The 14,836-nt window shown below is 64.0% G+C and overlaps 1 protein-coding gene across 1 annotated transcript; it reads left to right on the top strand.

The window, feature by feature from the left end:
• The first annotated feature begins 2,860 nt into the window (after positions 1–2,860).
• GZMK (granzyme K) lies at positions 2,861–7,085 on the top strand. Its single transcript, XM_036410374.2, has 5 exons — positions 2,861–2,915; positions 3,153–3,300; positions 5,431–5,581; positions 6,145–6,414; positions 6,786–7,085. The coding sequence occupies exons 1-5, from the start codon at positions 2,861–2,863 to the stop codon at positions 6,945–6,947; spliced, it is 786 nt and encodes a 261-aa protein (XP_036266267.2). The 3' UTR covers positions 6,948–7,085.
• The last annotated feature ends 7,751 nt before the right edge of the window (positions 7,086–14,836 follow it).

The following is a 14,836-nucleotide window of genomic DNA, read 5'->3' as shown; positions in this document are numbered from 1 at the left end:
GAACCGATGTTGACCTGCCCGTCATGCAGAAGTGACCCGTGTAGAGCTGTGAGACTTCTAAGCTCTGACTCCCAGCCCTCGTCCTGCCCCAGACGGTCATGGGCGGGTCACCGGCAGACACGGGTGGACACGGCTTGGGCGGGCGTGGCTGTTGGGCAGAGCGGCAGGAGTCTGAGCTGGAGAGAAAGCAGCCCCGGGAGAGAGCCACCTGGCCCCCGGGCTCCCGGCCGCTGCTCCCCTCGGCCTCGGGCACCCAGGAGGGCCCGGGAGGAGGGTGGGAGCCAGGCCGCGGGCAGCGTCTCCGAGAGCAGCTGACAAGGACACTCAGCACCTCCCGGCCAGGAGCACAGGCCGGCACGGAGCCAGCCACCCGCTCGCCCGTCCAGCCCCGCAGGACACCAAGGAGCGTCCAAAGCAAACACGCAGCAGCCTCGGCAGGACACTGAGACCGCCGCTCGGCATGCTCCTCGGCCTGCTGGCCGCCCAGGGCCTCGGGAAATAACAGATGATGCCATTGCCGGCCCCGCCCATGGCCCAGAGGGAGCTCGGTGCTGTGAACCAACAGGGTTCTCTAGAACCGTGGTGGGCAAACTGCGGCTCGGGAGCCACATGCAGCTCTTTGGCCCCTTGACTGTGGCTCTTCCACAAACAACCACGTCCTGGGCAAGTCTGTTTTGAAGAAGTGGCGTTAGAAGGAGTTTAAGTTTAAAACGTGTGGCTCTCCAAAGAAATTTCCATGGTTGTCCTATTGGTATTTGGCTCTGTGGACTAATGAGTGTGCCAACCACGGCTCTAGAACTTTCCAGGCCAACCACAAGGGAGACAGGAGATGTCCTTCCCAGTGAGCTGCATCCCGCCGTGTCTGCCTGCAGTGCACACGGCTCCGTCTTCCCCCGGGCACTGCCTGTCCCGGGCACCACCAGCTGCCTCTTGGGCTGGCACAGGGGTTGGAGCACAGGAGCCTGGAGCCTCACACAGCCCCCCCCCACTCCCCTCCCCCCTGGCTGCCATCTGCCAGCGAGCTCCACCCACAGAGCAAGGCGACAGCCACGCCCGGAGCCAGCGTGGAGGTGCTCAGCGAGGTGACAAACGGCCTGTGGGTGTCAGCCCTTGTCTCTCAAAACTAAGCGCTGAGCGGCTTTCAGCCAGGCCGCCCGGAACCCCCAGAAACACAGGTTTCCTCACACCCTGCACTCCCCGCACCCCGCCCGGGCCTCCACGGCCGCAGCGCCTTCCTGCGCGCCCGGCATCGCGGGCGCTGAGGGGCGACGGCAGCTCGGAGAGCGCGCCCGCCCTGACAGGTGCCAGGCGCTCCGCGGGGACCTCGGCTGCAGCTGACAAGTGGCTCGTTAACCTGTGGCTTTTCTCACCCCGTCCCTCCGCTCGCCCACAGGCGCTGGGGCAGGAAGTCGTGCTGAGGTGCTGTAAGTGCAGGGACGCTCTGCGGCAGCCTCGGCCCTGAGACGTGAAGACGGACGTTTTGCAGACGCCGTGCTCGGTCGTGTCTGTGTTGACCAGCGTGGAGGTTACTCCGGGTCAGGCCAGGGCTGCCCGGCCAGGCTGTGCAGCCCCAGGCCGGCCGCAGCATCAACACCCCCGTGTCCGTCCTGCCTCGCAGACTCAGACGTCACCACAGGTAAACAACGTGTGAGAGGAATTCTGGAGATAATGCAAGGCACTTATTAAATCTTCATGCACGACACATACCTGTCATACTGACGACCTGCTGCCTCATGCTGGGAACAATGATTGGGAAGGAGTCTGTTGCCTTCTGGCAAGTATTATATTACATGTCAGTTCTTTTGGATTCCGATTCTCCATCACAAAAACGAAGAAGGAGAAAATAGGGTGCTATGTCTTTTTAAAAAATCTGTATTTTTATTGATTTCAGAGAAGAAAGGAAAGAGAGAGCGAGAAAGAAAGAGAAACAACAACAATGAGAGAGAATCACTGACCGCTCCTCCTGCACGCCCCTCACGGGGACCGAGCCCGCGCCCGGCCTGGGCCCTGCCCGGGGATTGAACCCCCTGGGCCGCGGAGTCACACGGCGGGCAGGATGCTCTGTGTTCAGAAAGGTCTGTCCCTCGAGGTGGTGCTCAGCGTTTCTGAAGCCATTCCGGTCCGATGCCAGCGGGCGGCTGGCGTTCTCGCCGCAGCAGCACCACCGCCTGGCGCCCGGAAAGGCAGGATCACAGACGCCGGCGAGCGTGCCCGCAGGCCGGGAGAATGCGGCCCAAGCTCGTCCTCGGTCTGACAAACACCATCCTGGAGGCCCTGGTAGACAGCTGGTCATCCCCACTCAGAGTGGGGGAGGCCTCGGGCCTTCAGGGCACATTGCCAAGGTTCCTCTGGTCTCCCCGTGGTGTCTTCCAAAGGCAGCTCAGCTGCACCACATTCTGCCACACCCGGGGGAGGAGCCGGGCCTGTGGGTTTCTCCGGGCGGCGTCCGGCCGGAGCGAGGCCTGATGGAGCCCGCGACCTGTGAGGGTCCGTGTCTCCCCATGACCAGCCCCTGTCCCTGGGTGCGGGCGGGGGGCGCTCGCTGTGCTGGCCCCGGGCTGGGGAAGACAGCGGGCAGGGCCCGCCTTTGGGCTCTGTCTTCAGGAAGTCCCACAGCCCCACCACCTCTCACTCTCTCACCGTTTACACCCCGGGGCTCGCCCCGAGGGGGAGGCGGCTGGTCCCAGAGCGAGGTGTTTATCGCACCTGTGACAAGTGTGAGGAGCAGAGATCTGACAGGGAGAGGCGTGAAACCCTGCCCCAGGCGCCGGGAGCTGCTCAAAATCCACAAGACCGAGGCTCAGCCTCAGACCGGCTTCCTTCCCGGCGGGCGAGGGCTCCCGGCTGCTCAGCCGGCGACATGACGGCGCTCTCTCTGCTTTTCCTCGCGGCCGGAGCCTGTCTGGCCCCCGCAGGTAAGCGTCTCCCAAACCCGCCCTCAGGAGCGGACGGGACCCTCCAGCTTCAGTGACAGAGACTCCTCGCACGCCCGGGCCTCTGAGCGTGCATGCGTGTGCCAGCGCTCTCGCACCAGCGCACACAGCTGTCCACACGGCAGCCACGGCTCCCAGGCCTGCACACGCTCCGAGCCGTGGGGAGGAGCCGCGGGGGCGGCTGCCCGTCCCCCCGGCCGACCGTGCGTCTCCCCGCAGGCCTTGGCGCGGAGGTCATCGGAGGCCGGGAGGTGGCCCCGCACTCCAGGCCCTTCATGGCCTCGCTGCAGTACCACGGGGAGCACGTGTGCGGGGGGGCCCTGATCCACCCCCAGTGGGTGCTGACCGCCGCCCACTGCCACCACCGGTGAGTCCGAGGACGGAGCCTCCGGGGAGGGGGCGGGGGCGGGGGGTGCTCCGCTGCGGCTCCATGGGCACCGGCCGCTGGGCGGGGTTGGCTCACCCTCCTGCCCGCACTCCCTGCCTGGGCTCCCTCCTGAGGACAGCCAGGACAGGCGGGCCCACACCACGTGTGGCACCAGGGAGGCAGCCCAGAAACTGGGGCCCTGGGGTCCTGCTCCTGCGGCTGCAGCCTGAGTGGGTGCCCTCCCCGCCCCCCAACCCGTCCGCCCTGACGGTGGGGGTAACGGGGAAGCTCTGCTCCCGGGTCTGCAATGGCATCTGTGACGTGTCCGCCTCGGCCTGGCAGGTCTGAGCACAGCGAGAGCCACTGAGATGTGGCGAGGAGCCGCTTCGCAACGAGTTTAAGATCCTTCACAGGAACCTCCGTGCCCCCTCCCCCGTGCCCCCCGCCCCCCAGGCCAGGCCCTGACTTCAGGAATCACAGCTGTGAGGGTAGCACCTTCCCAGGGGGAGAAAGACACTACAGAGATTCTTCCTCCCTCTCTCTCTCTCTCTCTCTCTGCCCCCGAGAGCCAGGCTGGTCTGAGGACAGACAGACTGCAGCCTCTCAGACCCGCAGGCTGTGCTCTCTGACCCCAGCTGAACCCCCCTCCGCCCCCTCAACCCTCCAGCAGAGGAGGGAGCCTGCTGCTGGTCAGGCGCTTCGCTCCGTGTGCGCTCTCTCCCGGGAGCCAGGAGGCGGCGGCTCCTTCCTTCGGGCACAGCGCCCGCTCCCCGGGCCTCTCGCACCCGAGACCGCTGTGAGCTGGCACGGACGGCTCCTCAGGGCTCGGAGGGGCTGTGGTTCCACTGCCCACGGCCAGGCTGTGCAGGGGGAGCTGCTCTGGGTCTCAGTCCCCCTTCCCGGTTCCTGTGGCTTCTGCACCTCGCCGAGGCCCTCGCTGTCACGGGAACCACCTGTCCCAAAGTGTCCGCTGCTCCCCCCCCACCGGGCCCTCGTCCCCGGGACCGCCAGGCAGCGGGTGACGATCAGTAATGTCCGTTCAGTTCGGGACGGGCACAGCGGAGAGCTGCTCATCAGACGGACTTGGACCCCGACACAGGCTTCCTTCCTGCAGGGCCGGGCGCCCCGGCGGGAGGAGGGCGGCCGGGCGGGAGGAGGAGGAGGGCCCCCGGGCGGGAGGAGGGTGGCCGGGTGGAGGAGGGCAGCGGGCGGGAGGAGGACGGGCCGGGCGGGAGGAGGGCGGCCGGGCGGGAGGGGGGCAGCCGGGTGGGAGGGGGGCGCCCCTGAGGGAGGAGGGCCCCCGGAGGGAGGAGGGTGCCCAGGCGGGAGGAGGAGGAGGGTGCCCAGGCAGGAGGAGGAGGGTGCCCACAGGTTGGTGCCCAGCTGGCACACCGCTGCCTGCCCGGCTGGTCGGCGTTCAGTCCCGTGTCCAATGCCGTCAGGAGGCCTGGCGTGGCCGGGGTGGGTGGCAGGTGCTGGAGTCTAGAACACGGCCACGTGCCCTTTCCGTGGCCGGAGTCAGAGGACCGGACGGTGTGGGTCAGGTGTCCGCGCTGGACGCCGGGGTGCAGAGGTGGAGGCGGCCTGGGGCTTGGAGAATGTGATGAGCTTTACCAATCCCAGTGTGTATGGAACAGGCCAGAGGCGGCCCCACCGATTGCCCGTCAGGGCCCCGTGGGGCAGCTCCCGCCCAGTGCCGTGGGGACGGTGTGTCCCTGTGGGGTGCGCCCGGCTCCCTGTGGGGTGCTCCCTGTGGGGTGCTCCCTGTGGGGTGCGCCCGGCTCCCTGTGGGGTGCTCCCTGTGGGGTGCGCCCGGCTCCCTGTGGGGTGCTCCCTGTGGGGTGCTCCCTGTGGGGTGCGCCCTGCTTCCTGTGGGGTGCGCCCGGCTCCCTGTGGGGTGCTTCCTGTGGGGTGCGCCCTGCTCCCTGTGGGGTGCGCCCGGCTCCCTGTGGGGTACTCCCTGTGGGGTGCTCCCTGTGGGGTGCGCCCTGCTCCCTGTGGGGTGCTCCCTGTGGGGTGCTCCCTGTGGGGTGCGCCCTGCTCCCTGTGGGGTGCTCCCTGTGGGGTGTGCCCGGCTCCCCCTCTGCTCCCCGGGCCCGGTCACCGTGCTGCTTCTGTCCCGTCGGCCAGGCTTGCCCGAGGCCCGTCTTCCCACGTGGTGCTGGGCGCCCACTCGCTCTCCAAGGACGAGGCCTCCAAGCAGACGCTGGGGGTCGCCAAGCTCATCCCGTTCTCGAGGTTCGCCATGGACCCCGCGTCGCAGGACATCATGCTGGTGAAGGTACGTGGCGGCGCCCCTGCTCCCCCCGGCACCCGCCACCCATGCTCAGCCTCCACCCGGAGCGTCCGCCGGCACACGGGCTGAGTGACCGGCCGGTCTGCCGGAGCCCGGCACCGCACACACGGCCTTAAAGAGACAGGACCCCGCAGGCCGGGTCCTCGGACAGCTTCCTCCCAGATGCCCTGACCGTGGGCGAATCGCTCACCCCACAGAGCCAGGGGGGCTCAGGCAGCGGCGGGGAGTCACACGTAGCTTCGGTTACCCTTCGCCTGGCCCCACGTAGGCTAGGCCGTGCTCCAGGCCCCGCCGGCCGGAAGCGGCCCAGCCTCTCAGGCCTGGCCCCCGGGTCCCCAGAGAACCATCAGGGGGGCGGGCACAGCTCGCTGAGCGTGGGCCGGAGCTCCAGAGCCTCCCGAGCACCGAGCACTGAGCACAGCTGCAGCGACCACCAACGCGGATGGGGGGGGGGGGGGGGGACGGGACCGCACGCCGCCGGCGCTGGCAGACGCGCAGTGCGGACCGGACGGCGATGGTCCCCCTCCCTCCCTCCCTCCCTCCGGCAGCTTCACAAGCCCGCCCAGCTCAGCAAGCAGGTCCAGCTGCTCCGGCCGCGCCCCCGGGAGGACCTCAGGGCGGGGACGAAGTGCCAGGTGGCCGGCTGGGGCGCCACGGACCCCGATGGCCTGAGCCCCTCGGACACCCTGCGGGAGGTCACCGTGACCGTCATCAGCCGCAAGCTCTGCAACAGCCCGCGGTTCTACAACCGCCAGCCGGTCATCACCAAAGGCCTGGTGTGCGCCGGCGACGCCCGGGGCCAGAAGGACTCCTGCCAGGTGAGTGCTCGGGGCGGGGCGGGGCGGGGCGGGGCCGGCGCTGGGCCGGCCGGGTGTGCTCGGAGCTCAGGGCCCGGAGCGCAGATCCCAGCAGCTCGGTCCAGGCCCGGGCGCCTCCCGGGCACTCGCAGTTAAAAATCCCTTCGTCTCTGAGTGTTTCAAACTCTACGTCCGCCCATTCCTGATGAGTAGGTTCGACAGCCGCTGATGACCGGCGGGTGTAGGCAGGGACATGGACAGACAGACAGACAGAACCAGGCCCGGACAGAGACACAGACACACACGCCCTGCGGGGTGGGGGGGTCTTCGGGGCCGGGAGAACGTCCGCGAGGGAAGCCGGAGCCTCTCACCAGCGTCTGTCCTCCCCGCAGGGCGACTCCGGGGGCCCCCTGCTCTGCGGGGGCGCCTTCTCCGGCCTGGTCTCCGGAGGCCGTAAGTGCGGCGACGCCACGAAGCCCGGGGTCTACACCCTGCTCACCCCCACGCTCCAGGCCTGGATCCGGAGCAAGCTGCGCCCGCCGCCCGCAGAGTGAGTGCGCTTGTCTCCGGGCCGCCTGCTGCTGTCTGCGTTTTCCCCGGAATGTGTCCCACAGGCCGGCCTGGTCGTCCGACGTCGCCATGCGGTCAACGTGGGCTCGGGGTCCCCGGCCCTCAGCACGGCCTTGGCTGTGGAACCACAGTCTCTGTCCCCCTCTCCCTGGCCTGTGCCTACGCGGCTGGTGTCGTTCTGAATAAAGTGTTGAGGACGCTCTGCTTGTCTGTCGTGGGAACAAGCCCGGTCATTGGCGTGTCCCCGTGCCCCAGCCCACAGGCAGAGGTGGTGAGCAGCGAGGCTCCGCCTCCGACCAGGCTTCCCTGGTGGGGCACCCGGAGCGGGGCCACCCCGAGCTGGGCTCTCAGCGCACAAAGGAAGTCCCAGCACGCCGGGCGCGGGAGGGAGAAGGGTCAGCATCCATGCGGGTGCTGAGGGCGGCTTCCCTGCGTACATACTCACCCCCTCTTCCAAACGGGACTTACAGCAACGAACAAAAACACCTGCAATTAAATGAAACGTGAAATTTAAAATACTTTTTCCTCAAAACCTGACCCAGCAGTTCTGCTGCTGGGTATTTATCTGAAGACGGTGAAAGCATGGCCTCAGGAAGGTCTGTGCAGACCGTGTTCGTCGCACGTTATTCAAACAGCCAAGACTCAGAACAGCGTACGTGCCCATCGCCGGATGCATGGTGAAGAAATTGTAATACACACAACACACGCGCACGCGCACGCACACACACACGTGCGTGCACGCACACACACACACACGCGCGCACACACATGTGTGTGTCCATGTCACCTGGCGTTTGGGTTGTGCACATCCTCCCCCAAGCAGAACCCTGACTTCCTGTCCCTAACGTGTGGCCCAAACTACGGCAAGCTTTGTCTCCATGTGCCTCTGCGCCATCCTCACCGTGCCCAGGGCTTCAGCTCACCTCACCCGTCTCACTGGGAGCTGGTTCCGAAAAGGAACGTCCAGACGTGTCCTCAGCAGCCATTCCCCTCGGGGCTCCCCCGAGGCGGGAAGCAGCGGTGCTGTCCTCACCACACGCCCTGGTGGCGAGCATTCCGCCCCGTTACCAACACCCTCCGCACTGTCGTCGGTGACGCCAGCCTCTCCTGTGTGTGCTTTGTAAGTAGATCTCGTGGAGCTGTTTTGTGCAAAGCTCCATGAAAGTAATGTTGTCTGGCATTTGAGGTTATTATTTGTTTTATTATTTCACCATCGTTTAAAATAATATCACGCTTTTTCCATCCAAACAGCGAACACAGCTCCGCGGGAGGCAGTCGGACATAGTAACGCCCTGAACATGAGCCGTGCTGTCGACAGCAAAGCAGGCCCCCGACCACCAACAGTGCAGAGGGACAGGGTTAACAGCCAAACCGAATGGACCCCGGCATGCTCAGTGCTTAGCCTCCAGAGAGATTCCCTCATTCCTTCATCCACTCACTCAGTCAGTCGGACCATCAGTCAATCAACAAACACCGCCGAGCACCGGGCCCTGTGCTGGTCATGGGAGATACCAAGAAAAGACGCAGTTCAGGCCCTGCACACACTCAGGGTCTGGGAGCAAACACGGACCGGCTAATAAACAATATACTCCTCCCCCAATTTGTTACAAAGGTGGCGTGTACTGAGCGACTGGAATGGAGACATGCACACAAGGACTCTGTGACCCAAAGCTGTGACCTGAGGACAGAAACTCCTTCCGGGGTGAGGCGTCCAGGCTCCACGGGGCGGCTTGTGGAGCACCGGGCCCGTTCGATGGGCCTGCTCCACCTGCAGGTGGGCCCCAGGTCCCAAGGGAGAGAGAGCGGCCGCACAGACAGAGGAGGACAGCCATCGCTGGCGGGCAGCGTGTCCGTGGGGGGCCACGTGCACCCCGGAGGGCGTGGCTGTCACCAGACCTCCTCCAGACACCGAGACAGGGCGTGGGCGGCCGGTCCTCGGAGGATCGGCCCGTTTCTCCCAGCGAGATGGCACGGCCCGACCTCGGAATCCAGAGCGAGCCTTCATCTGCCCTGTGAGCAGCTCTGGGTCCGGGGGCCAGAAGAATTTGGGAACCCCAACCTCACATGGGAGTCCTAGGATATCCTCACCCCAAAACTGGTCTTCCCTGCAGCTACCATTCTCTTAGTCGTTATAAAAAAGGAAAGGGAGCCCAGCAAAACACCATTCAAACGCAAGCGGCCCCGCCCTGCCTTGCCGAGCAGGGACGGCACTGCTCAGGGTGTGACCTACCCACACCACCGGCTCAGGCTGCAGGCTGCACATGCTCTATTACACAGGCCTACACTCTATTACACGGGTCTGAGCTCTATTACACAGGTCTGAGCTCTATTATATGGGTCTGAGCTCTATTACACGGACCTGCACTCTATTACACGGGTCTGAGCTCTATTACACAGGTCTGAGCTCTATTATATGGGTCTGAGCTCTATTACACGGACCTGCACTCTATTACACGGGTCTGAGCTCTATTACACGGACCTGCACTCTATTACACGAGTCTGAGCTCTATTACACGGGCCTACACTCTATTACACGGGTCTGAGCTCTATTACACGGGCCTACACTCTATTACACGGGTCTGAGCTCTATTACATGGGTCTGAGCTCTATTACGTGAACCTGAGCTCTATTACACGGGTCTGAGCTCTGTTACACAGCCCCACACTCTATTACATGGGTCTGAGCTCTATTACATGGGCCTACACTCTATTACATAGGTCTGAGCTCTATTACATGGGCCTACACTCTATTACACGGGTCTGAGCTTTATTACATGGGCCCTCACTCTATTACATGGGTCTGAGCTCTATTACATAGGTCTGAGCTCTATTGCATGGGCCCTCACTCTATTACACAGGTCTCAGTTCTATTGCATGGGCCCAAGCTCTATTACATGTGTCTGTGCTCTATTATACGGGTCTGAGCTCCATTACACGGACCTGCACTCTATTACACGGACCTGCACTCTATTACATGGACCTGAGCTCCATTACACGGGCCCACACTCTATTACACGGGCTTGTGTTTTCTTTCCAGCTCTCTGACCTTGACATCCAGATTGTTTCAAGTATTAGGTCTGGGATCAACTGTCTGAATCTTAATTAGGAAAAATATATTTCAAAAAACATTTTAGGTGGAAATGGCGTGCTCGCAGAAATCTTACAATGTGCGCTGTGGCCCGCACTGCACGTGAGCCCCATGGTGTCTGGTCACTACTGCACGGCTGGGGGTTAGCCGCGGTCCAAAGACACAAGGCAACGCCCCTCCACCAGACGCTGGGGCTCAGGGAGCTCTGAACCTGGAAACGGGGAAAACGGGCTCCCAGTCCAGCTCTCCCGGGGCCGTGCCGCCGGCCGCTGCCCGGGGACGGCCCTGACTTCAGTCATCTGCCGCCGCCGGGATCCGGACCGACCAGCCCGGCTCCTGACGGCCTGAGACCTGCCCGAGAGGCATCAGCTACGCTGCAGGGGCGGCTCTCTGTCCCTCGTTTCTGAGCGTGAACACAGCCCGTGTGGCGTGCCCTCCCGGTCACTGCCGCGTCACGCCCACCACAGCCACAGACGCGGTCGGGACCCCTGTCGGCCGCCAACTGGGCACAGCGGAGCCGGAGAGCCGTCCGCAGCCGCCCCAGGCGCCCGCCTGTGACAAGGCCGGCTGAGGGGGGAGGAGGACGGGCTGTCGGGGCGGGCACCCCGCTGGTCATCTGAATGAGGCCGTTAAAGTCCGCCTCTGCCTCTGGCTTTTTCTGGCTCAGAGGGAAACTTTCATGTGGCTTCAGAGTCAAACCTTGACCTCCGTGTTATCTATCCCCTCTCTTTCCAGTGGGTCACTATGTTTTCATTAAAATGTGCTCTAGCTAAAACCAGTTTGGCTCAGTGGGTGGAGCGTCGGCCTGCGGACTGAAAGGTCCCAGGTTTGATTCCGGTCAAGGGCATGTACCTTGGTTGTGTGCACATCCCCAGTGGGGGGTGTGCAGGAGGCAGCTGATCGATGATTCTCTCTCATCAATGTTTCTCTCTATCCCTCTCTGTAAAAAAATCAATAATTTTTTTTTTTTTATGTGCTCTAATCACCCTTCTGTTCCTCTCTCCTCGCGTCAAACCTTATCCACCTTACGGTCTGAGCAGCATCCTCTGAAGGTAACTCCATACACCGCCGGGAGGTTCCTCCTTCAGGCCTGCAGGGAGTGTGCATGGGTGCCCGGCCCGTTCTCCCAGCCCGCCCTCTGCTGGTGGACCGGGGGTGTCGCTCAGCCTCACGGCTCCAGACACAGATAACGCAGACCAAACGGAGCCCCTTCCTGGGTGTCTCCCGCGGGTGGGAAGCTCCCCACCGAGAGCTGAGGGAGGACGCTCCGGTCCCCTCTCCCCGGCCCTCGTCTCTGCCTCCCCGTCCGGTCTCTGAGACCTGCACAGTCCGGCACACAGGAGGTCTCAGTAAAGGTTTGCTGGGTAACATCCTATCGTCACGTGAAAAGTCTAAAGACACACGAGTTAATTATATGAATGGAAAGTGGGCCGTATCGGTGATGTTAGTGTGAATCCCACAGGTTAGAGAGTGTTATGTACTCACGTCTCCGACACTGAACCGTGACTCTAAAATCTTCCCAGCTGTTACATTATGAGGATGTGTTTTTTAAATATATTTTTATTGATTTTTTACAGAGAGGAAGGGAGAGGGACAGAGAGTTAGAAACATCGAGGAGAGAGAATCATCGACCAGCTGCCTCTTGCACACCCTCCACTTGGGATGTGCCCACAACCAAGGTACATGCCCTTGACCGGAATAGAACCTGGGACCCTTCAGTCCACAGGCCGACGTTCTGTCCACTGAGCCACACTGGTTTCGGCATGAGGATGTTTTTTAAAAGATACGTTCAGCTCTGGCTGGTTTGGCTCCATGGATAGAGCGTCAGCCTTGGGACTGGAGGGTTCCAGGAACATGCCTGGGTTGTGGGCACATCCCCAGTGGGGGGCGTGCAGGAGGCAGCTGAGCCATGATCCTCTCTCATCACTGATGCTTCTATCCCTCCCTCCCCCTCCTTTCCTCTCTGAAATCAATGGCAATATATCGGGGAAAACACGTAATAATTTACTTGTTCCTGAGACGTGTGTGTTCCTGCTGCAGCGGGCCCCACCCCACCCCTGTGGCTGCCGTGGCCTCAGCCTCCTCAGCCCCGGAGCCCAGCCGGGCTGCAGCCTCAGCCAGCGTTTGCCGAGCGAATGAACACACCAGGCTCTCACCCGAACCCCTCCTCAGCTGCAAGCCAGCACGCTGGGCGGCAGAGCGACTGTGGCCCCCTCCACCCCGACCCCGACCCCTGACCCTGACCCCGACCCCGACCCCTGACCCCTGACCCTGACCCCGACCCCGACCCCCACCCCGACCCCGACCCGACCCCGACCCGACCCCGACCCCGACCCCGACCCCCACCCCGACCCCGACCCCGACCCCGACCCCGACCCGACCCCGACCCGACCCCCACCCCGACCCCGACCCCGACCCCGACCCCGACCCCCACCCCGACCCCGACCCCTGACCCCGACCCCGACCCCGACCCCGACCCGACCCCCACCCCGACCCCGACCCCTGACCCCTGACCCCGACCCCCACCCCGACCCCGACCCCTGACCCCTGACCCCGACCCCCACCCCGACCCCTGACCCCGATCCCGACCCCGACCCGGACCCCGACCCCGACCCCGACCCCGACCCCTACACCGACCCCGACCCCCACCCCGATCCCGACCCCGACCCCGACCCGACCCCCACCCCGACCCCGACCCCGACCCGGACCCCGACCCCGACCCGACCCCAACCCCGACCCCGACCCCTACACCGACCCCGACCCCCACCCCGACCCCGACCCCGACCCCGACCCCGACCCGGACCCCGACCCCAACCCGACCCCAACCCCGACCCCGACCCCTACACCGACCCCGACCCCCACCCCGATCCCGACCCCGACCCCAACCCCGACCCGGACCCCGACCCCGACCCCCACCCCCACCCCGACCCCGACCCCTGACCCCTGACCCCGACCCCTACACCGACCCCGACCCCGACCCCCGACCCCGACCCCGACCCCAACCCCGACCCCGACCCCTGACCCCGATCCCGACCCCGACCCCGACCCCGACCTCCACCCCGACCCCGACCCCGACCCCGACCCCTGACCCCGATCCCGACCCCGACCCCGACCCCGACCCTGACCCCAACCCCGACCCCGACCCCGACACCGACCCCTACACAGACCCCGACCCCGACCCCGACCTCGACCCTGACCCCGGTCCCGACCCCGACTCCGACCTCGAACCCGACCCCGACCCCGACCCCGACCCCGAACCTGACCCCAACCCTGACCCCGACCCCGACCTCGACCCTGACCCCGATCCCGACCCCGACCCCAACCCTGACCCCATGGGGCAGAAGGCAACTGACACCACGTGGCCACGGTGGCTCCTACCCGGTGGGAAAGTTCAGCCCCTGCCACGCCCGCCTCACCTGCCTCACCCACGACGCCCGCCATACCCGCCCTGAGTCCCGACCCTGAGGAAGAGCTGGGGGTACCTGTGCCACCAGGAGGCTGTGGGAGCTTCTGAATCTGCACCTCACCCCAGGCCTCCGTGAACCCTTACAGGGTCCTAGCGCCCCCTCGCTGTGACCACGGAGCACACGGCCACACAGGGATACAGGCCGCCTGGGGATGATTTCATTTCGCAGCCCTAACCCCAGCCCACCCCAGCCCACCCCATCCTCCTCAGCACAGAGCGTCCCCCGCAGCCGGTGCCATGTCCGGCTCCTGCACTGCCTTCCTGCAGGGCACTCACCGGAGTGACGGGGGAGTCACAGCCGGGCCGTGGGAGGACACCAGAGGGCTTCACCGCCCGGCCGCTCGGCACAGGAGATGGCGGGCCGGGGCGCTCCTCCCTCCCGCCCCCTGGTGGAGGCGCAGGGCACACACTCTCCCTCCCCGCTGGCAGAGGCGCAGGCGGAACTGGGCGGGAGCGAAGGCCCTGCAGGGACTGGAGACCAGGGGCTGGACTTAGAGCTCAGTTAATTCATTTCCACATGTCTCCAGCTCGGCTCCAGACACGGTCTCTAATCTGTCCAGCTCTGATGTTCTAGAACTCTCTAACAGCCCTCCCTCAGCCCCCCACACACACACATATTCACACACACTCACACACACACACACACACTCACACACACACACACACTCTCACACACACACTCACACACTCACACACACATTCACACATTCACACACACACACACTCACACACACACTCTCACACACACACACTCTCACACACACACACACTCACACACACATACACACTCACATTCACACATTCACACACACACACACTCACACACACACTCTCACACACACACTCTCACACACACACACTCTCACACACACACACTCACACACACACACACACACACACTCACACACACACTCTCACACACACACACTCTCACACACACACACACTCACACACACATACACACTCACATTCACACATTCACACACACACACACTCACACACACACTCTCACACACACACTCTCACACACACACACTCTCACACACACACACTCACACACACACACACACACACACTCACACACACACTCTCACACACACACACTCACACACACTCACACACACACTCTCACACACACACTCACACACACACTCACACACACACTCACACACACTCACACACACACACTCACACACTCACACACACACTCACACACACACACACACTCTCTCACACACACACACACACTCACACACACACACTCACACACACACACACTCTCACACACACACACACACACACACACACTCACACACACAC

This window comes from Pipistrellus kuhlii, unplaced genomic scaffold (assembly GCF_014108245.1).
Source record: "Pipistrellus kuhlii isolate mPipKuh1 unplaced genomic scaffold, mPipKuh1.p scaffold_m20_p_4, whole genome shotgun sequence".
NCBI classification, from domain to species: domain Eukaryota; kingdom Metazoa; phylum Chordata; class Mammalia; order Chiroptera; family Vespertilionidae; genus Pipistrellus; species Pipistrellus kuhlii.
Note: the sequence above shows the minus strand (reverse complement) of the source record. Positions and strands in the feature narration are given on the sequence as shown.